Source organism: Lygodium microphyllum, chromosome 7, assembly GCF_053477565.2.
Source record: "Lygodium microphyllum isolate KBCC chromosome 7, Lygodium_microphyllum_v1.1.10, whole genome shotgun sequence".
Lineage (NCBI taxonomy): Eukaryota > Viridiplantae > Streptophyta > Polypodiopsida > Schizaeales > Lygodiaceae > Lygodium > Lygodium microphyllum.
In genome coordinates this window covers 109,726,925-109,750,715 of record NC_141141.1, presented here as the reverse complement: position 1 = coordinate 109,750,715, position 23,791 = coordinate 109,726,925, and the positions used below count along the sequence as shown (strand labels likewise).

At 42.3% G+C, this 23,791-nt stretch overlaps 1 protein-coding gene across 3 annotated transcripts in view; it reads left to right on the top strand.

Moving 5' to 3' along the window:
• Positions 1–1,103: 1,103 nt before the first annotated feature.
• Positions 1,104–23,791, top strand: part of URED (urease accessory protein D) — a 40,733-nt gene continuing 18,045 nt past the window's right edge. Inside the window, exons 1-4 of one of the 3 annotated variants that reach the window (XM_087681812.1) lie at positions 1,113–1,597; positions 2,150–2,215; positions 2,305–2,379; positions 2,463–2,507. In XM_087681812.1, coding sequence (XP_087537938.1) covers positions 1,406–1,597; positions 2,150–2,215; positions 2,305–2,379; positions 2,463–2,507 — 378 coding nt within the window. In that variant the 5' untranslated portion in view covers positions 1,113–1,405. Of the gene's footprint in view, positions 1,598–2,149; positions 2,216–2,304; positions 2,380–2,462; positions 2,508–23,791 lie in introns of all 3 variants that reach the window. The other 2 variants (XM_087681813.1, XM_087681814.1) reach the window with 2 other exon arrangements.

Here is a 23,791-nt window from a genome sequence, read left to right as displayed (position 1 = left end):
ATAGTCTCAAACTTGAGTATGAAGACTTGATTGACAATCCACTTATTCCAAGTGCTTTTGGACACAAGAACAAACTACATCGAAACATAGCCAATTGAGTTGCTGCACTATAGATTTAGTCAACCAGTTTTGGTAGAAGAAAAAAAAAAGAAAGCAAGGACATACTAAAAAAATCACTACAATCACGATCGTGATGATCCTGCAATAACGATCGAGAATGTTATATACCTATTGCGCGGAGAGGTATACACCCAGAAACACAATTCCAACTCTGATCCATTTAGCAATATAATCTACGTAATAAACAAGTTCTCAAACACAACTTCTTCTCAAACATTAAAAGAAAATAATAAAAAATAAAATAAAACTGACAATATCAACTTTTCTCGCAGAAATGCAGTTAGAAGCAAACTAAGAAGAAACCAAACTTTTGCCATTGCCAAACTTGCAATCTCAACACTGCAAGTTCTGCTACCATCTAAAGTACTTCCATATCATTTGGCACCATATTTGCAACCAAAACCCACAAGCCAGTCTAGAAGTGCCAACACAGAGACACAAAAGCAAGTACTTCATCTACAACATAAGTGTAAGAAAAATGGCAAGGAGCACATAAGACATATGACCAACATCGAGAAAAGAATCCAACAACACCAAAGAAATCCTATCAAGAAAATGAAGAAAGACAGAGAAATATTCCAGCTGTTCGAGGATAATTGTGAGGTTAACATAGAAATAATAGTTGATAGCATAGACGAGGTTAGGAATTTTGAGCAGGCGACCATTTGTAAGAAAAATGCAACTGTGATAAGGTACAACAACCTACACGAACACCCAACAAGATGTAAAAAGTATTTATTTTTTGAAGAGAAGAAACCTCATTTAACATAGTTTAAAAAAAGTGAAAGTTCAAACTCATGATCATTAACTCGAACTGTATAAGTATACATATTCTCCTTTCGAGATTCTGTATGCATTTAAATAACACTAAATCTTATTTACAAATGTACGTCACTTTAAAACACGTCACATGTTTAAGCACCATCAGTAAAACGACTACATGACAGACATGCAAGAATTGCATATGGAACATTATACTTCTTTACTTAGCTGAGCATGTCAACCTAGTTGAAGTTTTCCACAATGTTGCATCAGAGTGTGCTCTTCATAATTTTTTGTGAGCATAGGGAAGCAAGTGTGTACCTTTCGGATATAAAAATGTGAAGCAAGCAAGACATAGCCTTCTGACCTTCAGAATGATGCTAACCGAGCTATGGAGCATAGCGCTGCCCAAGCCAGCTAGTTATTGTTATTGGTTTTGTGCTTTTGCATTCACGTTTTTCACCATTCAAACATATAATTGAAGCAAACGAGAAGAAAGCTCTTTGGAAATTGCAGAAGCAACATGACGCAGAAGCCTGCGCTGGAGGCTTGGTCCGGGTGCAGGGATCGACCACCCAACATGAATCCGGGGGAAGAAGATGTGTTTGCAGACAAGGAGCTCACTGGCTGTGTCGAATTCGAGCATGTGGGTGGGAAATCCACCGCCACGAGGCTCTTCTCCAAATACCCTCTCAAACTGATGATGCCCTCAAAGGTATTTGCAGAAGCCCTGTCTGTATCACCTCATATGTATTTTTCAACCAATCAGGCAGTCCTTACATCTTCTCTCACTTTAATGCTGGATGGCATGTGCTTTACCCTCTCCTGAATTCTGATTTCGATGCTGGAAGGTATATGCTTTATTCTCTCATGTTCATCATCTTTTATCTTCCCCTATTAAGAATAAGCACACTTGTTAGGGTATGGCTCATTGTAATGCTATGGTGATAAGGCGGCTATTCTTCCAAAAATTCACCCTTAGTTAACTTGAGTTATGTGACCTATTTTTAGTCTTGCTATGAGCTAATTTAGTTCACATAAGTTCACCTTTTTGTCCACATGTTTTCTTTCTGGAAAAAGGAGAGCCCTTGCCTTTTAGAATTAAAACTCTTCCTGGAAAGAAAAGGGCAATGCTCTAGTGCAAGCAAGTGTGCACTTGTTAATCTATCAAATGTGCATACACCAAGTCTGTCTATAACAAGAGTTGGTAAGGTTTGGTGGGTTATATCAAATTAAGGCACATGCTATGAGATTTCATACTTGGCAGGTTGCTCATGCTTCTGTGGACGTTGTTTGGTTGTATTCATTGTCCTATGGTGGAGGGATTCTTTCGGTAAAAACACAGACTTTGCTTGTATTGTTTACACCATTATATCTTTGGATTATTTCTGGATCAAATTGATATTCCCATATTTTGGTCAGGGTGATGCAGTCTTTATCAAAATGAGAATTGGCACCTGCTGTACAGCTGCCTTGACAACACAGGCCTCCACAAAGGTGTCTATTTAAAGTTAGAACTTTCAGCAATCAATTGTTCCAGGCTTTCAATTCTGAAAGATCAATTTATCATGCTATCACAGGTATACAAGTCCATTGATGGGAAGTTCTCTGAGCAGCTGTTGCAGGTATACATTTGCTTTTTCAAGCGAAGGTTTAGGAATCTGCATGCACACCAGCAATAATATGCTCTTGTTCGATGGGGGAGTGAAAGAGAATTTTCATACATCTAAATAACAATCAAGACAAGGCTTCTTTAGACATGCATGAAGTAAGTTCTAACCAGCCTGCCTTTGCAAGAGTTGAACAGCTCTTTGGTCTCAATTACCCCATACAATTTAATTTGATTTTATGAGATGCTTCAATGGAAGGAAAGAAACATGGAGACAAGAGATGAGCAGATGAAACACAAAATAACATAAGGAAATCATTGTGATTTGAATGCAATACAAGGCTGCGAAAAGCCAGCCCTTGCACTTGTAGGATGCCAAGTCAGTGAGGGTGCTGGAGTGATGGCAGAAGATGTGAATCTGCCTGAGGAAAATGAGGAAGAATGGTGGCTAAATGAATTTATATAATGGAGGTATGTAAGTGGCTGCCTACATATAGGCATGAGGCATGGAACAGGCTGACTTAATACTGCCAAAGATGGTGCCTACACAAAATCGACCGCCCACTAAGATGCCGCCTAGGCTGCCATGTTCCTAAGTCTGAATCGCACTCCATAAAATGTATTGTGTGAACGAGTCATATCGAGTGCATCTGGTTGGGAATGGATGAGCCAAGTCTTTGATCCAATCATAAGACAATAGCAAGGAGATGTTAAAGGTGTCAAGAAGCACTTTTGCCAAAGATAGACATAGGGTGTGAGATCGGCATTCTAGTAGCAAGGAAGGGTGGCTCGGAGAAGAGGGAAAGTAGCCACTGCACGAGAGAATGGCTCTACAAAGATGTGCATCCTTGAGCCTTCTTCTGAATGATTTGATGTAAAAGTACCATGGTGCCTTTCTCCAAGAGCTTATAAACTATAGTGATCAAAGGGACTCCACTTTCGCTTCCACAATTTGTTGGAAGAGAGATTCATTGGTGAAGCTTCTTTTTTGGTGGGAGTCATTTGGCTATAAATTGTCCCACCTTCAAAAAGTGGCTTTACGCATTCTTGTGTAGGCTTGGAACAAAATCTCAAATCTCTAAATTCTTTTAAATTGTTTTTAGTTGCAAGTTTGATGCTTGAAGTTTGAACTTATTTTCTTTTTCAACATGCTTTAGGATTGCATGTTGGTACATGTGAGAGAAATTGGTCCACCTATTTTCTCATGCACACCAAAATTCACAATAGACTTAGCACGCAATAGTTAGAGTGACTAGTTTATTGTTGCTTCAATTTACGCATGCTATATAGTATCTATGAGATGTTAATGGTAAGATAGGTATACCATATTTATACTCTAGGTTAATGTAGATATACTCAAGTTCTCTACTAGCACACTTAAAAAGTGTGCTTTGTGAGAGGGACTTGGAGAAGAAGGAAAATTTGGGATATTTTTATTCATAATTCAAGGAGATAGACCGGTGGGTCTTTCGTACTCATGCATGCTGGCATGCTATTGTATGCCCTCGTACCGCTAGTGGGGGAGCTTCTACTTTGACATTGACACTGGTTGCTCGTGGTGATCATGGGGCCCTTAGTTGCCAAACAAGGCATGGGAGTGGCTTGAGAAGCATTCCTAGTGCAGTACATGAGGATATACTTATTACTACCTCTCATATAGTGGTTAGAGAGCTCGAGTATGATTAGGAGGGTAATGTACTTAGTGAGGGTGATTTTGTTGAGGAGAGTGATGACTCCTCAAGCGGCGGCAAGATTGCTTCTAGCCCTGATGCCAAGAGTGATATGACTAAGAGCCTATGGGATTGATAATCTATGTCAGATAATCCATTTTTGTATGAGATTGCCAACTTAGCTCATAACAAAATTGTTGGTTTTATGCTAGACTTGTTTCAACTCCATTTTGCACTTGCTTTTGAGCAAAGTCTCTACATTTATGTTTTAAGTCCAAATATAAAGTATTGCCTTCTTTTATATGTAAAATTTTTTCATTGAACGTAGCATTGGGCATAGGTCCAAGATTTATTAGTCCAATTAGTACCTTACTAGTATTTTTGGAGTGAAATGCATGTTAATGAGTTGGACATTGTAGGTATGCAAGATGTGTAAGTGAACGGGGCTGGTTTAGTAGATTGTATACTTATTTTTAATGCTAGCAATGCACAATATTTGCAACTAGTGTCTCACAATTGGTAGAGAATGTAGCTATTGCAAGTCCATTACTAGTTGGGAAAGTTTTTGGGTATAAGTCTAGTAGGATTGACGATGAAAAATCCCTAGGAAAGAACAACCATGGAAATAGGGCTTCTAAGAAAAAAAATCAGCAAAGCAATGCCTAGGAAATCTTAAAAAAAAAAACATCTTTGAGGGCAGCTAATAAGTGCTTCACTTGTGAAAAAGAGGGTCACATGGCTTGTGAATGTTCTAAGGTGGAGTGGATAAATGATGATGAGGAGGAGTAGAAAGCATGGTAGTAGGGAATGGCTATCTCGGGTCCTCGGAACAGGAATGCCGTCTTGGATTGAGGTGTCAAAATGGGACGAGGGACTCCCCTGTCCCATCCCCAATAGCCACCCCCTAATGCATCCCCAATATGGTTAATAATAATAAAAAGCAAGATGAAAAGAAGGATGAGAAGTCCAAGCCGAAGTGTCCACAATGCGGAAAGGACACTTATCCAAAGGAGAAGTATTTGCAAAAGTATCCCCATTTGAAAAGGACTCGACTGCTACCCCTACTACTACCAAGTCAATATTTGTACATTTATTTAAGATATTTGCAAAAGTATCCCCATTTGAAAGGGACTCGACTGCTACCCCTACTATTACCAAGTCAATCTTTGTACATTTATTTGAGATTGAAGATACAACACTCCTTCCATCAAGAAGAAGCCATGGCTCAGTGATAGTGGACTCTCTTCACATATAACCTACCAATAGGATTGGCTTCAAGATCTTCATTCCAAAGGGGGCTTTGTCACCATTTGTGACAACTCTTCCATAATGGGGACTATTCCCAATTTTGCCAAATAAACATGCTTCATTCCCCAAAGAAATTGTGTATCAGATTTAGGTTTTAAACTTCTTTCTGTCCACAATTTGACATAGCTAAGTACTCATGTGGTCTTCACACAAGATGCTATGACTGTTAAAGATTCTTTTGCATGTTCTATTCTTTAGACAAGTACACAAGAGGGTAGACTTAACAAGCTCACTACCCTTGTTGCACACACTTTACATGAGCTTGGATTGCTTTGGCATGCTCGTAATAGGCACTTGAACTTTGATTTGATCAGACAAACTTCTCAGAAGAAAGTGGAGGGACTTTCAAATTTTCTACCCATTCACACATTACACCCTAGCTAGGTAAGCAACATAGGTAGCCGCATCCACAGGTTGCTTCTCGCAGCAGGGCTACTACTCCACTACAATTGGCTCTTACCAACTTGTGCAGACCTAAGAGCATGATCTCCATTGGAAAGGCCAAATATCTAATACTTATTGTTGATGATTTTAGCAAGTACATGTGGCCATATTTTCTGGCGTACAAAAGTGAGACATATTCCACCTTTTGTGATTGGAAGGTGTTTGCTGAAACACAAACTCCTTTTATAAGAGCAAATCATGAAGAAGAGTTCTGATCCAAGGTTTGGACAGTTTTAATAACAAGCCAGAGATTTGAATGGACATGACTCTATTTGAGGCTTTCTTTGGAAAAAAACCTTCTGTGTCTCATTTTCTGATCTTTGAGGCAAGCTCAACTTGAAGTTGAAGAAGCTTATCTTCATTGGTTATTATCATTACGGGGATGTGAATTTTTTATGCTTTGTCTAGCATTTGATTTAGTTGTTAATCAAATGTGCAAATGTGAAGTGCACATGTATTTTGCAAGTCAGTTAAGTCACAGTGACGCGCCTGGGACCTTGAGAAGTTAGTGGGGTGGTCAAAGGCAAATGTTGTAATAAGTCATATTGGTCAAGTACTAGTTGGTCTCTGGTTACATATTTTAGCCTAGAATATATTATTAGCCATTAATGTCAGGTGGTGACATTAGGAACTAAGCATTAATTAATTAATTAATCCTAGCTCAAGGGCTAATAAATAACAAATTGGACTTGCCAATTTAATTGTTCGTCGGTATAGTTCATTTTTTGATCAAGAATTAATAACTAAAATTAATTTTCAGAATTAATATTCTGAAAATTAATTTAATTAAACTGAAAATGACTGAAAAATGCATTTAGAAGCAGTCATTTGGCAAAAGTTACCTATGCAAGTGAGGGAAAGGCTATCTCATTTCAACATGGTGGACGTTAGGAGAAGAGGAGAGAGAGAGCTATTGTTGTGATTTTCCAACCATTGGTGATCGGCCCAGCCATTGGAGACTATTAGAGAGCTGTTGCCAGCTGATCAAGAGGCCATTGGAAGCAGGTGACAGCCCTTGTAAGCTGTCTACAGGCAGGTGACAGCAATTTCGGGGTCCAAAAAGGTTGGGCAACTGCATGTGGGGTTCCTATTGATGGCAGTTGCAATCAATCAGCCATTCACAGCAAGGCAATATTAAATTTCAGTCAATCTTGGTCTTGAAACTCTAAAATTTCTCTCTCTCCACATTCCTCTCTATTTTCTTGGCCAATTCACAACTTTCCTCAAGAGATCTCAGCCAAATTCAGTCTGCTAGGAGGGTGCAATTGAAGAATTTCTATTGCTAAACCCTAATTTACAATAGACATTAGGGTTTACCAGCCACCCTCGGAAGAATGCTTAGAAATTAGAACCTACTACTTGAAATTCGGCACCTGAGATTTAGGGATTTTAGAGAATTTCAAGAGGCCAACTAGACAAGATGAAGTTTGGGGCAGGATTTGTCTTCCAAGGGGCAAATTGAAGGCCAATCCCCAAGCAAACTAAGGGGCAAAGTGATTTTAAGGCTTGCTAATTGCTTTGGACAGCAAAATGTATTGAAGATTGAAGGTAATCAAGCTGGATCTCAATGTACCTCAACCTTTAGTAATACAAGTAAAGAAATATTGGAAGGGGCGTCAGTTTTGGGGCCAATGGAGTGTCTAGTGTCCAAGATTAAGTGGTAACATGTGTACAAGTAAAGAAAATATTGGAAGGGGCGTCAATTTTGGGGCCAATGGAGTGTCTAGTGTCCAAGATTAAGTGGTAACATGTGTATTTTCAGTTATGTTAATTTTATGCTTGCTGTAATTAGTGCTTAATCAGGTTATTTTTCCACCCTTGCCGAGAAGGAAGGTTGGTTTTATGGATCCATTGCGGGGATACCATAAACTCCTTTGAGTAGGTGGGCCCGAAGCGCTTGGATGCAAGCTAGTGTAATTGCATTTTATTGAATTTGTGATTAGTTGAGTGTTATACAAGCATATCTCCAAATAGTGTGTTAGTACTATAGATTGCTTCAACACTCCAACTTCAGCCTCTCCTCCACCTTCGGTGCTACTGTTGAACCTCATCCAATGCCTTCAATGATGCTTTGGGCTGCGTGTAGGGACTGATCAGTCCAATCTTTGTATTTAGCTTCCATTCAGATTCAATATAGATTAGTCACTTCATTCTTTTTCTTCTTTGCACTCTCTCTCTTCCCTTCTCTCTCCATGTTCATATTTCTCTTCCATTGAACACTCTCACAAACTTGCCTACTAACTTTGGAGAAATAAAATTTGCCCCAGCACCTAGGTTAAAGAAATCAATGCAATTTAATGCCTAACTTTGCCCCATGCTTTGCACAACTCTATTGCATCTCTATTAGGCTTCTCGCTCACTACACAAGGCATTAATCTAGTGGATGGCTTCTACTTCTTGCCTTTCTACCATAGTAACATGTAATAGGGGACGAAAACAGGGACTGGGACAACCAAAAGTAGGGAACAAGGATGGGGGGTAGAATGGGGGAGGGGACGACATACATACATAGCATTTTAAAATGTATGCATGTGATATGGTGGGAGGATGTGTGGGTGAATGTATACTACCAAAGAACATATGCATGTGCGAGATAGACTCCTCATGTAAGTCATCAAACACATTGAACTGGTCGTACTTTATCCCTACAATAGGCTTGCAAATAGGCTAAATTTGTGTTGTTGTAGGAGAGCATGAACAAAGGGTATAATTAGCTACACGTGCAAGAAGATAGTGGTAGATATCCCATCTTTGTCGAAACTACCATAGAGGGTATAATCAGCTACACCTACAAGAAGACAATGGTAGATATCCCATCTTTGTCAAAACCAACCCAACAATGCAGAAAATCTGCATTTTCAATAGTGTGGTCTCCTCTGGGTTTGAGGTCTCTATGTCCTCACTTAGGCAATGATACCATGTGAGAGTGCACAATGGAAGAGCATGAACATAGAGAGAAAAGAGAAGCGAGAGACAACCAGGAAAGAAGAGAATGAAATGATAATTTGCATTGAATCTGAATGGAACGATAGATTGATCAGTCCCTGAATGCAGCTGGAGGCGTCAGCGAGGGCACTGGATCAAGCTGATGACTATGATTGGATGACGGAGGTGGAGGAAGGCCTTAGGCTGAAGACAGTGTGTGCTAAACCTGCAAAAGAAAAAATATGATCTGCCAAGTGTGGAGGCTGGTTAGAAATAGCCAGATCAGCCCCAAACTTGCTGACCTGATTTGGTCAAGAGTGCTATTGTAGTCGGCCAGCATAAAATTGGCCGGTCAGTTGCTCCTGCTGCTGAAGATGCTGGTGCAAATATGCACATAGGCCACCCCCCCACTGGCAATGAAAAACATGCTAACCAGCTAGTGAAAAAGAAATGCAAGTGGGCTAGTCCCAATGTGGCCACATTCTACACTCATTGAAGAAGCAATGCATGAAAACAAAGTGCAAGCTAACACTATCCCCCTCCTTATCAAGCCATCCATCCATTTGTATTAGCTAGGTATGTGTTTATAGATAAGAAGGTCTGTAGGGTTATCATCTGTATGTACCTTGACAAGCTCAATGCTCTTGTTGTCAAGTACATCCCTAATAAAGTGATACTTCACTTGTATGTGCTTTGTCTTTGCGTGAAAGACAGGATTCCGTTCTAGCATGATAGCACTCTGATTGTCACAGTGGAGGATAGGAACCTCTGTAATACTAAACTCTCTCACTAGACGTGAAAGCCATAAAGCCACTTTGCATGCCTCAATGGCAGCCACATACTCTGTCTCTGTAGTAGACAATGCAACACACTTTTGTAGCTTGGATATCCAAGAGACTGCTTGAAACCAGCCTTCCTTCTCGGATAGGGTGGTTTAACCTGATTAAGCGCTTAATTACAGCAATCAGCAAATGAACATAAACTGAAATGCTCACTTTACCTTTATAAACTTAGACAGTGGACATCCTGTTGGCCCCAAAACTGGTGCCCCTTTCAGTATTTCTTTAATTTCAATTGCTGATGGATAAATTACAAGACGAGATTTCACGATCTCCTTGGTTGATTCAAAAGCCCCTTGCTGTTCCAATAATCAGCAAAGCATTCAGGCAAATTGCCCCTTGATTTTCACCCAAGACTTGCTCTAATGGAACCCCAACTGGTCAAATGCTGCCCCAAATTCACAATAGATGGGCTGGCATCTGAAATCCTCACAATTCCACGAATTCTCAGTGCTAATTTCAGTGTACAATGCCTTTGATTGATGGCACGGGTCCCAAGGTGACTGCTAAACCCTAATTACTGCTGTAATTTAGGGTTTACAGCAGTAAACTCTCTACTGTCCACCAAATTTGGCTGTACTCTGCTACCAATGGTTGAGAATTACTGAGAATGCTTGAGCATAGACTGGTGGAGATGAGAGAATGCTGTAGAGAGAGAGAAAATCAGCTGAAATGTATCTTTTGATTCGTAGCTCTGATGACAAATCTGATGGCACCAACAGCTTCAAAAGGGGGGTAAAATAGTAGCTCGGTTGGCGAGCCCTCCTCTTCTACCGCCGCCTCTCTTGAGGCGGAAGAGAAATCTTGCTGCCCCTTGTCCTGTCGCGGCGCACGATCAGTCGTAGACACCTCTCTCAGAGCCAAATCTGATCACCTCCTCTCCCTCTACCAAGCTCCGAACGGCTGCAATTCAGCTTCCACCACCCTCCAACAGCTTTCTCCCTAGTTGCATGGGAAAGTTTTGCCAAGTGGCAGCCTTCTTAATGCATATTCAGCCATTAAATTAATTTTTCAAAATTAATTAATTCTGAAAATTAATTTCAGCCCTTTTGATCTTGCCCAAAACTAAACATGCCCATTTGTAATGAAATTGGCTAGGCCATTTGCAACTTGGAGTGGTTCCCAACCTCTATTGACCCTTAGACTAGCATTAATTAATTAATTAATTCTAGTCCCTAGTGTCACCACTAACACTTAATGGCCAAACAATTGTCCTAGGGTCCAACCTAGCACCAACTGACCAAAAAAACCCAGTTGGCATAACTTAACACAACTTTTGCCTTTAACGTCCATTGCATCCTCGGGGTCCTTGGCCCGTTCCCATGAAATAACTGCCATGTGCATCACATGTGTTAAACAACCTTGCACATTTGATTAATAACTTAATCAAATGTTACTAGCAAGATTAAAGCATCTCAAAATTTCATGTCCCCGTGACAGACCTCCCCCTTGAAAACCTTGCAATCGTCCTCGATTGTACTGCATTGGGCCAAAGCAAAAGTATATTGAATTTCAGTTTGGCATGACAGTCACCACAACATTGGCCACTGTTGTGGAACCGTTGCATATGCGCAAAACTTATTGAAAATTTCCAGCCAGCAAAACATAATAGAAAATTGAAAAACAGTCCAAAACTGTTGCTAGAAACCATTGGATGCATCCATAACTCATATTTCTCAACCGTTCTGACTTCAAAACCACAGTAAAGCATATTCTCAGCATAAACCATGGCTGAAACTGTCAATGACATTCGTTTACATGCGGCTGTCCATGGAATTAGTTGTAAACCATTAAAAACTGAGCATGACCTGATCATAAACTGATCATGGACTGATATGAGAACTGATCACAAATGGCTGCAAATGTGACTCCAAACTGATCACAAGCTGATGGTAAAAAAACTGATCAGAAACTGATGCAAAAGCTGATGCAAAAGTGATCCCAAAGTGATCATAAACGATTCTCAAACTGATCAAAAACTGAGCTGAAACTAATCATAAATTGATCTCAAAAGTGAGGCAAAAACTCATGCCAAACTGGTCCAAAAACTCATGCATAAGTATAGTCTCAGAGCCGTGGTGACAACCATACTCATATACATGTATCTCACAGTGACTAGTACACCGAGTAGTGACCTCATTGCAGACATATTGTCAGCACAGTACCTTGGATGCATGCTGAATACATCCGAGATCCACTACATACGAGAGCTGTCCAAAACCGGTGGAGTGGAAGTGCTACCTCCTCCTTGAGCATCATGCAATGCTTCGGACCCCCGCTCTACTGAACCTAAGTAAGCTCGATCCAAAGTGGGCTCTAACTGAAAGGCATCGAGATAAAGTTGCAACAACTGAGGATGGTCTGCCAAGTCATCCTCTTCCATCCATTTTGCATCCATTGGTGAATAGTTTTGAAACTTCACCAAATATCTTTTGGAAACTTTACCTCTGACCTTCCTTTTCTTAGGTGCCAAAATCTGCTCGGCTACAAAAATCTCATCTAGTTCCTCAACCTCTGGCTGAATTTCAGCAGATACATCTTTTGGCATATCACCACGAAAAGGTCTCAATAAACTGACATGAAAGGCATTGGGTATCCGCCAATGTGGAGGTAATTTCAGTCGAATGTAACATCGCTGATCTTTTCCAACACTTGAAAGGGCCCATAGTATCTCATGCTTAACTTCGGATACAACCTTTCTCTTCCCTTTATCTTTTTCAGCCTTGCCTTTTCGAAACGCAGCAATACATAATCGCCCTCTGCAAACTGCAAAGCACGTTTATGGCGATCAGCTGCCCGCTTTTGCTTGTCCTGTGATCTCTGAAGTGCATACTTTATCTTTGCATAGGCTGCATTGTTAGCAGTCATGTTTGTCATGCCTTGTCATCTCCTGCCTGTGAGCCTCAGTTTGAGTCAGACGAGGACATTAGGAGCTCTGACATGTCTGTCATGTGTTATGATGGGGGAGGCTAGTCACTCTTGACTGGGTGTCTTAGGTTGTGTATTTCTTTTTGGCCTCTTTTAGTGGGCAGCCACTGGCTGCCCGGCCACCTTTTTGGTCACTGTTGTGGGGCGCCCATTTTAGGGCACTTTTAGGGTTTGCGCCCATTTTAGGGTTAGGGTTAGGGTTTGTCCGTTGCCTATTTATTGGCAGCCCCCCTCCCCACTTGATCAGTTGTCTTCTTTCAGATTCCACCACTCCTTCTCCCCCGTGGTGGTGCTGCCATCATCATCAGCCTGATCTGGTGCCCTCACTGACGCTGTTGGCTGCGTGCAGGGACTGATCAGTCCATTTCAGTGTATTCAACATTCATTTCAGTCAGTGCAGATTTCTCTTCCTTATTTTCTGCTTTCTCTCTCTCTCTCCCTCCGTGTTCGTATTTCCTCTTCCACAGCGCACTCTCACAGCATCCAAGCTTTCCACAAAGCAATCAGCCTCAAAGATCTTATCCTTAGTGTGCAAAATAGGTGGAACCTTCTTGCCACCCTCAACCACCTCAAATGGAGCCTTGCCAGTGGAACTATGCACCGTATTGTTGTATGTAAACTCAACCAATGGCAAATATTGCTCCCATTGTGTCTTGTGGTTTGAAACATAGCACCTCAAAAGATCCAACATTGTGAAATTTGCTTCCTTAGATTGACCATTTGTCTGCGGATGGAAGGATGATGAGAATTTCAGCGTGGTACCCATATTCTCAAACAACCCCTTCCAGAATAGACTGGTCATCCGAGGGTCTCGATCACTGATGATCGACTCATGCATACCATGATACTTGAAAATGTGTTGCATAAATAATCGTGCCATATGATTAGCCTTTATCTTCTTCCTCACCGGAATGAAATGGGCTTGTTTGCTAAACGTGTAGATAATAGTCCATATCCCATCATTCCATGTAGGTGTCCTAGGAAGCTCAAAGATAAAGTCCATAGCAATGCTCTGCCAAGGCCTATCTGGAATAGGCAAGGGCTGTAACAAGCCCGGCATCTTTTGTCTATCATGCTTTACCTTCTGACATATGATGCATGCCCTAACATACTGCTCTACATCATGCCTCAAAGCTGGCCAATAAAAGAAATGCTCCACTGCCTTGATTGTGGCATCAATATCTTTGTGTCCTGCATACTAAGGAGCATGACTTTCAATGATCACTCTAGGCCTCAACTGCTTTGTGACACACAGTCGTCCATGCATCATCAGAAATCCATCTCTTAGCATAAAATGCTCATGCCTTTGGCCATTGCAAAGATGATCATAAGCATCAGCAAAGTCCGAATCAGTAGCATATTGCTCTTTCATGGCATCCAACTCTATGTGATAAACCATAGTGACAGCTGAAATTTGTGGCTTACGTGACAGTGCATCAACCACAACATTCTTTTTACCATCAATGTGTACAATCTGAAAATGAAACATAGAGAGAAAATTTGCCCATCTCATATGCTTCTCTGACAACTTTGTTTGCGTCAGAAAGTATCTCAAAGTCTGATGGTCTGTCTGCACTGTAAAATCAGCCCCCAACAAATAATGTTTCCACGTAGATAGTGCATGAATTACAACCAAGAGCTCTTTCTCATAAACCTGTAAATTCCTCTTTGCACCATGGAGAATTCGGCTCTCATAAGCCACAACTCGGCCATCTTGCATAAGGACAGCCCCAATGTTGTTACCACATGCATCACACTGAACCACAAATGACTTTCTTAGATCAGGCAACACAAGCACAAGATCTGAAGTCATATTTTCCTTCAACTTTTCAAATGCTGAAATTTCCACTGCTGTCCATCTAAATGGCACATCTTTCTTTTGCAAACCATGCAATGGAGATGCAATTTCAGCAAACCTGCGTATATACTTCCTATAGTAAGAACATAAATCCAAGAAGCTGCGGATCTCATGAACATTCTTCAAAGTTGGCCATGAACGTATTGCTGCAACCTTAGGAGGGTCCATATGAATACCATCAGCCGATACAATATGTCCCAAGAAGTGGATTTCATGCAAAAAGAATTCACTCTTCTTGTCATTGTTAACCGGCCTATACTTACATAGCTCATTGAAAACAATTTCCAAGTGCTTTCTATGGTTCGTCTCATTCTTTGAATAGACAATCATGTCATCAAAGAAAGTACCCACAAATGCTCTATGTGGCCGAAAGATGCGATCCATCATCCGATTAAAAGTGGCAGGAGCATTCGTAAGTCCAAAAGGCATGACAATAAATTCATATAACCCAAAAGATGTCCTGAAAGCTGTCTTAGGTACATCCTCTGGTCTAATGTGTATCTGATGATACCCACTTTTCAAATCTATACGGCTGAATATTGCTGCCCCCTGTAATCTATCCATAACATCATCGATCCGAGGGATCGGAAAGCGGTTCTTTATCGTGATCTTGTCAGAGCACGATAGTCAATGCACATACACCATGAACCATCGTTTTTTTGCACCAAAAGCACTGGAGAACAGAAAGAAGATGAGCTGGGCTGAATCAGCCCTTTTTCTAACAGCTCATTTACCTGACTCATAATCTCCTCCTGTTGGGCTGCACTGACTCTATAGGGTGGTTTATTAGGAGGCCTACTTCCAAGGATAAGGTCTATGCCATAATCTTCGGGTCTTTCAGGTGGTAGCTGCCCTGGAAGTGATTAAGAGAAGCAATCAACATACATTTTCAGAAATGACATGCGATCATTCTCTAATTTAGACATATTCCCAACATTCTCACTATCATCCTTATCCTTAGCAAAAACTCAATATGCTGAAAGATAAATTTTCATTACTTTAGAAATAGCAGTTGCGGATACAACAGGGACAGATTCCCCTTTCAACTTTACATCAAGTGTGAGTGTCTTTCCCTTATGTTGAATAGTGATCTCTTTTGCATATGAATCAATCACTGTATGCATACGGTGGCACCATGGCATACCAAGCAACACATCACAACCCTCAAGTGGAGCAATGTATACATGCCATTCCAACTTCCCCCATGGCTCTCATCTCATCCTCTTTGATGCCTAGACGGGCTGCCATGTCAGTAGAGATGAAGTTGGCTCGTGCGCCATTATCAAAGAAGATCAACGCATACTGATCCCTAATTTTGCCCCATGCTCTACACAACTTAGTAGCATCATCATTGGGCTGATCACTAATGACATCGGGCATCAATCCCATTGATGTTTTGGGCCTTTTACCCTTAGGATCTCCCTGATTTTGTGATTTTTCAGCTTACTGCCTATCTTGGCAATATGACCCTCCTGTTCACAAATAAAGCATTTATTTGCAGCCATCAATTCCCTACGTTGTGCCAATGTTTTGAGCCCTTTCTTTGCTGTTTTGGCCTCTTTTCAGGCTGGTTTTCAGATATGCCTCTTTTCTCAGCCTTAAACAACTTTTTATTCGGCTTCTCCTCGCTCTCTTGGAAGCCGGAATCCTTTCCACACAGCAAAGCATCGGCTGTAGCAGTAGTCTCTATGAGCTGAGACATGCTAGACACGATGGATTTTATGCAAAAATCCTTGATTCCCACTCGCTCATGAAGGGGTACGGCATGATAAGAAGTGACGGCAGCAATGCATCCCAAAACTTCTTATTGTATTGCTCTAAATTCTTGCATTCCTTTGCATCAAGCTTGTTCCAAGCTGTCATGATGTCCACCTCAAAGGTACTAGTCAACCAATTCGATGCAAACATTTGCTTGAATTGTACCCATGTTGACGGTGCTCTACCTTGCATCAAGAGCGTGGACCACCACTGCAATGCATTTCCCTTCAAGAAAGTGGTCGCCTTTCGAATCTTAGAGGATTCGGTAAAGTTTCCCCCTGAATAGGCTGCATCAAACTGTTGAATGAAGGTCAAAGCTTTCAGCCTATCTTGTGCACCACTGAAGGACTCAAACTTCACTGCTTTTCCGCCCTCATCATAGTCTTTTGCTTCGCCTTTGGGAGACAAGTTGTCAATACTGGCTGCTGCAAAAAGGGTGCATTTGCTGTATTTACATTATGATCAAGCCCAAATGAAGCATTTGGATGACCAATAGTAATTCCTTGAGCCCCATAAGCATTCGGGGGTGCAGATGCATTGCCAAACATTCCACTTTGTGCCCGAGGCATCAAGCCAATGCTACCATACATAGGATTTTGCACATTTCCAGCCATACCCGAAAACAATGGGCCTTGCACACCATGCATTGGCTGCTGCATACCATAGGGATTTGTGCCATGTATTCCCGTATGCGGCCCTTGGCCAACCATTGCATGAAAAATTGTGCTACCACCAAAGTATCCTGGCTGCCCCATCATAGCATGCATGCCCGGCTGTCCATTGCCCCATAGGTACCAACTGTTTAGCTTCATTGGCCTCTTTAGGAGCTTCAGGTGAAGGATTTGGCACTACCTTCGGTGCATCTTGCTGTCCCGAAGGTGTAGAAGTTGACTTCTTCTTCTTGCCCTTGCTGTCCTTCTTCGGAGCATTCAAAAATCGGGCGAACTGAGGATCCTTTGGTAATTCAGCAAAGAGATTTGCTGCTGTCCTCATTCGATTCTTGAATTGGTCATCAAATTCCTCTTCACTTTGCTGGTCATCTACCTTATGACGGCTCGAAGGCCCTGTATCTTGCCCAACAGCAGCATTTTCAGCTTGTTGTCCATCATGAGAGCCTTGTCCAAGATTAGGCATTGCATTTCCTTCATTCCCATGAGAATGTCCATACTGAGAGGCATCATCACTGCTTGATTCCATCTCACTGTATGAAGACATGTTGCTGTAATTTCTCAGCTGAGCACAAAAATCAGCACTACCACAAAGCTTTGGCTTGCAATCAGGTGCCTCGGGCTCACCAAATCAAGAGATTGAGTGATTATCTCGGCAATGGAACCATGTAACCAGCCTTCCTTCTCGGATAGGGTGGTTTAACCTGATTAAGTGCTTAATTACAGCAATCAGCAAATGAACATAAATTGAAATGCTCACTTTACCTTCATAAACTTGGACAGTGGACACCCTGTTGGCCCCAAAACTAGCGCCCCTTTCGATATTTCTTTAATTTCAATTGCCGATGGATAAATTACAAGCCGAGATTTTACGATCTTTTTGGCTGATTCAAAAGCCCCTTGCTGTTCCAATAATCAGCAAAGCATTCAGGCAAATTGCCCCTTGATTTTCACCCAGGACTTGCTCTAATGGAACCCCAACTGGTCAAATGCTGCCCCAAATTCACAATAGATGGGTTGGCGTCTGAAATCCTCACAATTCCACGAATTCCCGTTGCTGATTTCAGTGTACAATGCCTTTGACTAATGGCACGGGTCCCAAGGTGGCTGCTAAACCCTAATTAATGCTGTAATTTAGGGTTTACAGCAGTAAACTCTCTGCTGTCCACCAAATTTGGCTGTACTCTGCTACCAATGGTTGAGAATTACTGAGAATGCTTGAACATAGACGGGAGGAGATGAGAGAATGCTGTAGAGAGAGAGAAAATCAGCTGAAATGTATCTTTTTATTCGTAGCTCTGACGACAAATCTCATGGCACCAACAGCTTCAAAAGGGGGGTAAAACAGCAGCTCGGCTAGCGAGCCCTCTTCTACCGCCGCCTCTCTTGAGGCGGAAGAGAAATCCTGCTAACCCCTGTCCTGTCACGGCGCACGATCAGTCGTCGTCACCTCTCTTAGAGCCAAATCTGATCACCTCCTCTCCCTCTACCAAGCTCCGAACAGTTGCAATTCCGCTTCCATCACCCTCCAACAGCCTTCTCCCTAGTTGCACGGGAAAGATTTGCCAAGTTGCAGCCTTTCGAATGCATTTTCAGCCATTAAATTAAAATTTCAAAATTAATTAATTCTGAAAATTAATTTCAGCCCTTTTGACCCTGCCTAAAACTAAACATGCCCATCTGTAATGAAATTGGCTAGGCCATTTGCAACTTGGAGTGGTTCCCAACCTCTGTTGACCCTTAGACTAGCATTAATTAATTAATTAATGCTAGTCTCTAGTGTCTCCACTAACACTTAATGGCCAAACAATTGTCCTAGGGTCCAACCTGGCACCAACTGACCACCAAAACCCAGTTGGCATAACTTAACACAACTTTTGCCTTTAACACCCACTGCATCCTCGGGGTCCTTGGCCCTTTCCCATGAAATAACTGCCATGTGCATCACATGTGCTAAACAACCTTGCACATTTGATTAATAACTTAATCAAATGTTATTAGCAAGATTAAAGCATCTCAAAATTTCACGTCCCCGTGACACTGCTCCACTTGTAAACGTGAACACATATCCTGAAGTAGACTTCTTGCAGTTAGGATGGCAGCATAGTCTGCATCTGTGAACCCAACAATAGATGACTTCTACTTACCAAAGCAGATACACAAATTCTTTGTGCCCTTAAGGTATCTTGTGATACCCTTCATTGCTTTCCAATGCTTTTTGCTAGGATATGCCATGTATCTGCTAACCACCAAATGCAATGTCAAGATGTGTAGCAACCATAGCATACATCAAGCTATCAACAGTTGAAGCACAAGGTATCTTGGCCATTTCAATCTTTCCATCATGAGATGTAGGGCTGTCATCTGCACTAAGTTTCACATATGGAGGAAATGGTACACCAATGGCTTTCCCCCCCTCCTTATTGAAACATTGCAAAAACCTTAGTGATATACTCCTGCTGTGATAGATAAAGAAGACCCTTCGATCTGTCTTTGAGTATATGCATGCCAAGAATGTGATTGGCCTCACCAAGATCCTTCATATCAAAGGTATTGTATAAACTTTGCTTCAAGGAGTCCAAGGCCTGAACATCCTTGCTTGCAATTAACATGTCATCCACATATAAAACCAAGAGAATAAGGCTGCCATTTGTTGCCTTCTTGGTGTATAAGTAGTGATCAACTTGAGAACGATGAAATCCTTGGGATTGCATAAATGTATCAAATTTATATAATACGCTTTGCAACACCATTTTGGGGTGGATTATGAGGAGTGTTGTGTTTCCTTCTAATCCCTTTGTTGTCTCAAATGTCTTGAAAGGCTTTGGACACATATTCCCTATCATTGTTAGAGCAAAGGCACTTTAATATCTTGCTAGTCTGATTTTCAGCAAGTGCTAAGAAATTTTTAAATTTATCCAAGGCCTTGTCTTTGCAACGGATTGGATAAACCCATACTTTGTGTGTGGCATCATCAACAAAGGTAATGAAATACTTCTGCCCCCCTAGAGATGATCTTGGTATTTGACATACATATGAATGTACCAATTCTAAGGGTGAAGACTTTAGAGAAAGATTTTTTATGTGACGTTTGAGCATGTTTACCATAAATACAATGATCACACTGTTCAAAATGAGCATACCAAAAAGACAGCAAATAACCCAAGCGAGAAAGCACTTTCATTCCAATTTGACTCATGTGTCCCAATCGGCTATGCCACAAAGAAACACTTGGCTACTCAGTTATGGCGATTGCATGGTCACCACACTAGATACATGCAAAGGATATAAAGTATCACTTTTGGAGCCCTTGGCAACAATGCGAGAGCCCTTACAAATTTTCCATTTTTTATCCCCAAAGGTGGTGTGATAGCCTTTATTATCTAGCTGCCTTGTGCTTATCAAGCTCTTCTTGAGTTGAGGTACGTGTCTCATATTATGCAAAACAAACATGGAGCTATGCTGAAATTCCAATTTTACACTGCCGATGCCTGTAATTTTACATGTATAGTTATCCCCCAAGTAGACAATACCACGTACACCACCATTGTAGTCAGAAAACCACTCATGATGTAGTGTGATATGAAAAGACACACTTGAATGAAGTATCCAAGTATGCATATCATCCTCAGAATTTGCAATCAATGCATGTGCACTCAAAGAAGAAGCAAGAAGTAAATCATTGTCACTCTCATTCTCATGAGTGACTACGTTAACCTCTTCTATTTTCACATTACTCTTCTTTGCAAGTTGGCTGTCCTCTCAGCCTTGTTGTCTTCAGTGTTTTTTTTTGGCCTTTCTCTTTCTTCAATTGAAAATAGTTCCGTTTGTAGTGTCCTTTTTTGCCACAATGATAGCACTCTACATTTTTGCCACGAGACTTGCTGTGTGCTCTATTTTCGGAATTGCCCTTTTGTTGAAATCTGGCTCTAACCAGTCGGACTGCCACGTGGCAGTCCGATTGTACTGTACGAGTCGGCTGCATTTAATGCAGCCGACCTGTCTGTTCTGGCACATATTTTTTGGCTATTTATAGCCGATGTCCAGCACAGTCTCTCTCACTTTTGATCGCAGGTTTCAGGCTGGAGATTCGTGCAGATTACATCTCTGTTTGCAAATTTCAGGTTGGAGATCGTGCAGATTGCAGCGGACTTCGAGGTGAACAGTAGGTTGCATCGTCGAGATGGAGACACGCAGTCCCGCGCACTGCGCCCGTGTACATATTTGCATATCTTTGTATACAGCACACTTTATACAGCAGATCTTCATCTTCCACTGTCTCTTTCTCTCTTCTCTCTGCGTTCTCTCTCTCTCAGTCTTGGTCCCACGCTTCCGCATCGCTGCACTCTGACATGGTATCAGAGCAGTGAAGAAGGGCTGATTGAGTGAAGAACCTACCTGAAGAGGAGATTCCATGGCGACACAAGGCTGCGTTTCTAGCGTTCGAGGGCGAGCGGGAGGGCTGCGCATCAGAACAAGGCTGAAGCGAGTGTGGGCGCGCGGGAAAGGAGTCCAGTTGGTGGATTTGCTGCTGTTTACTGCTGTTTAAAGAGGAGGAAGGCTGAGTTTTCAGCTTTCAAGTGCAGGTTTTGCTTTTTCATCGCCTTTGGCGGGTGAAGAAGGTACGGGACGCGGAAGAAAGAGCCCTAGCAGGCTGCGTTTTTACAGTCAGAGGGGGTTGCTTTTGCGTTTGTGAATGTATTACAGGTGAAGATGTCTACAGAGATTGACTTGGAGTTCCAGACGATCATGGACCGGAAGGTGCATGTCTTACCGGCTCTTTCCGCAGATCAAAAGCTCGATGGCAACAATTACCGCATCTGGCGTGTGATGATGTTGGCCATCCTCGAGTCCTACGATTTGGCGGAGCTTGTACAGGAGGAGATCGACTGGCCCTCGGTAAGAGATGAGTCCAAACTCTCTTCTGATGCTTGTGCGGAGTTGGCCAAGACACAGTCTCATTGGGACAAACTGAATGCCAGGATTCGTTCTTTTCTTTTTTTGTCTTGTACTACAGCCGTGATAGCCCACATCGAGCACTTGACGGTGGCTCGGGAGATATGGCTAGAGCTTGACTAGATGTATAACCGGATGACCCTTATGAAGCGGGTTTCTTTGGAGGTGCAGATGCGGACCCTGTCCGTGAACAAGTCTTCTTCGCTGCGGGAGCACATCAACAAGCTTAGACAGCTTCAAATGTAGGTTCAGAATGCGGGGAAGCTGATTTCCTCCGAAGATATGGCGATCACACTCTTGTCCCAGTTGCCGCCATGATTCGGTGCTTTCTACTCTGCCCTTATTGCTTCGGGGCGTGAGTCTACCTACTCTTCAGTGGGAAGAGTTGGTTCCTATGGTCTTGGACCAAGAGGAACAACTGAAGGGACAGCATGCTTCCAAGTCGGAAGCCTTGACAGGTCAAGTCTCTCAGAAAAAGGGGAAGAACCAAAAGAAGAAGAAGGAGGACAACAAGTCAAAGAAGGACAAGGACAAATAATCCACATGCCATATTTGTGGAAAGACCGGCCATTGGAAGAACGATTGCCCCGACAAAGACAAGAAGGACACCAACAAGGATACGAAGGATTCTGGAGCGGTGGTTGCACCCTCATCAGCTGCGTTTCTTCATAGCTGTCATTGAGGGCTCTACATCGAATGCTTCTGATGTTGCGATGACAGCTCCCCAGGCTCGAGAGTGGATCGTTGACAGTGGTGCCTTCCGGCACATGACTCCATCATCAGTTGGTGTTGCCCAGTTGCGACCTTCGCGTGGGCAGATTCTCATTGGAGATAGCTCTTCGGTGTCTATTGCAGGACGGGGTGAGATGCAGCTTATTCCAGATGGACGTGGTGGTACCCATACCTCAGAGGTCTTGCATGTGCCAGGTTTGGGATATCATCTACTTTCGGTTGATAAGATTTGTTCACTTGGACTTTTGGTAGAGTTTGACAGTGATTCGGTGCGAGTCCTTGATCGTGGGTCACGGAAGGTTCTCTCATCAGGATATGAGGAGAACGGCATCTACAAATTGACGTCTTCTACCGCCCTCCCTACTCTTCTTCTTACCTCTCAGACACAATCAGAGCTATGGCATGCTCGGTTTGGTCACCTCAACTATGATTATCTTCGGAGGGTGTCACGTGGACAGCTTGTTCGAGGGTTGCCGGACATAGTTGTGAGCCAGCAGCCATGCGTCTCTTGCATTCGTGGGAAGCAGCATAGGGATGCGATTCCCAACAAAGCTTCGCGGCGGTCTACTTCACCGATGGAGCTTGTATCTACGGATCTTTGTGGCCCTATGAGGAATGAGTCCTTGCGAGTACTTCATGTTGATCGTAGATGACTACAGCAGGATGACATGGGCCGATTTCTTTGCATTGAAGTCGAAGGCTTTCTCCCACTTCAAGGATTGGCTTCTCTTTGAGGAGAACCGATCAGGCCGGCGATTGAAGACCTTGCGATCCGACAAGGGTGGTGAATTTGTTTCTAATGAGTTTGCTCGTTTTTGTGCAGATAAAGGCATTCACTAGGAGTTTGCTAACACCAACACTCCTCAAGAAAATGGCATTCTTGAACGGAAGAACCAAAGTGTGATCGAGATGGCGTGCACCATGATGGAGCACCGACAAACGCCTCAGTTTCTGTGGGCCGAGGCTGTGGCTAGTGCAGTCCACATCCTTAACCGATCCCCCACTTCGGCCGTTGATGGGATGACACCTTTTGAGGCCTACTTTGGGACTAAGCCCGATGTTTCTTATTTCAGGGTTTTTGGGTATGATGCCTATGTTCATATTCCCAAGACTCATCGTGATAAATTTGAAGCAGCTTCTCGAAGACAGGTGTTCGTTGGCTACAGCTCTTAGTCCCAAGGCTATCGTTTGTATGATCCCATCAAGCGGAATGT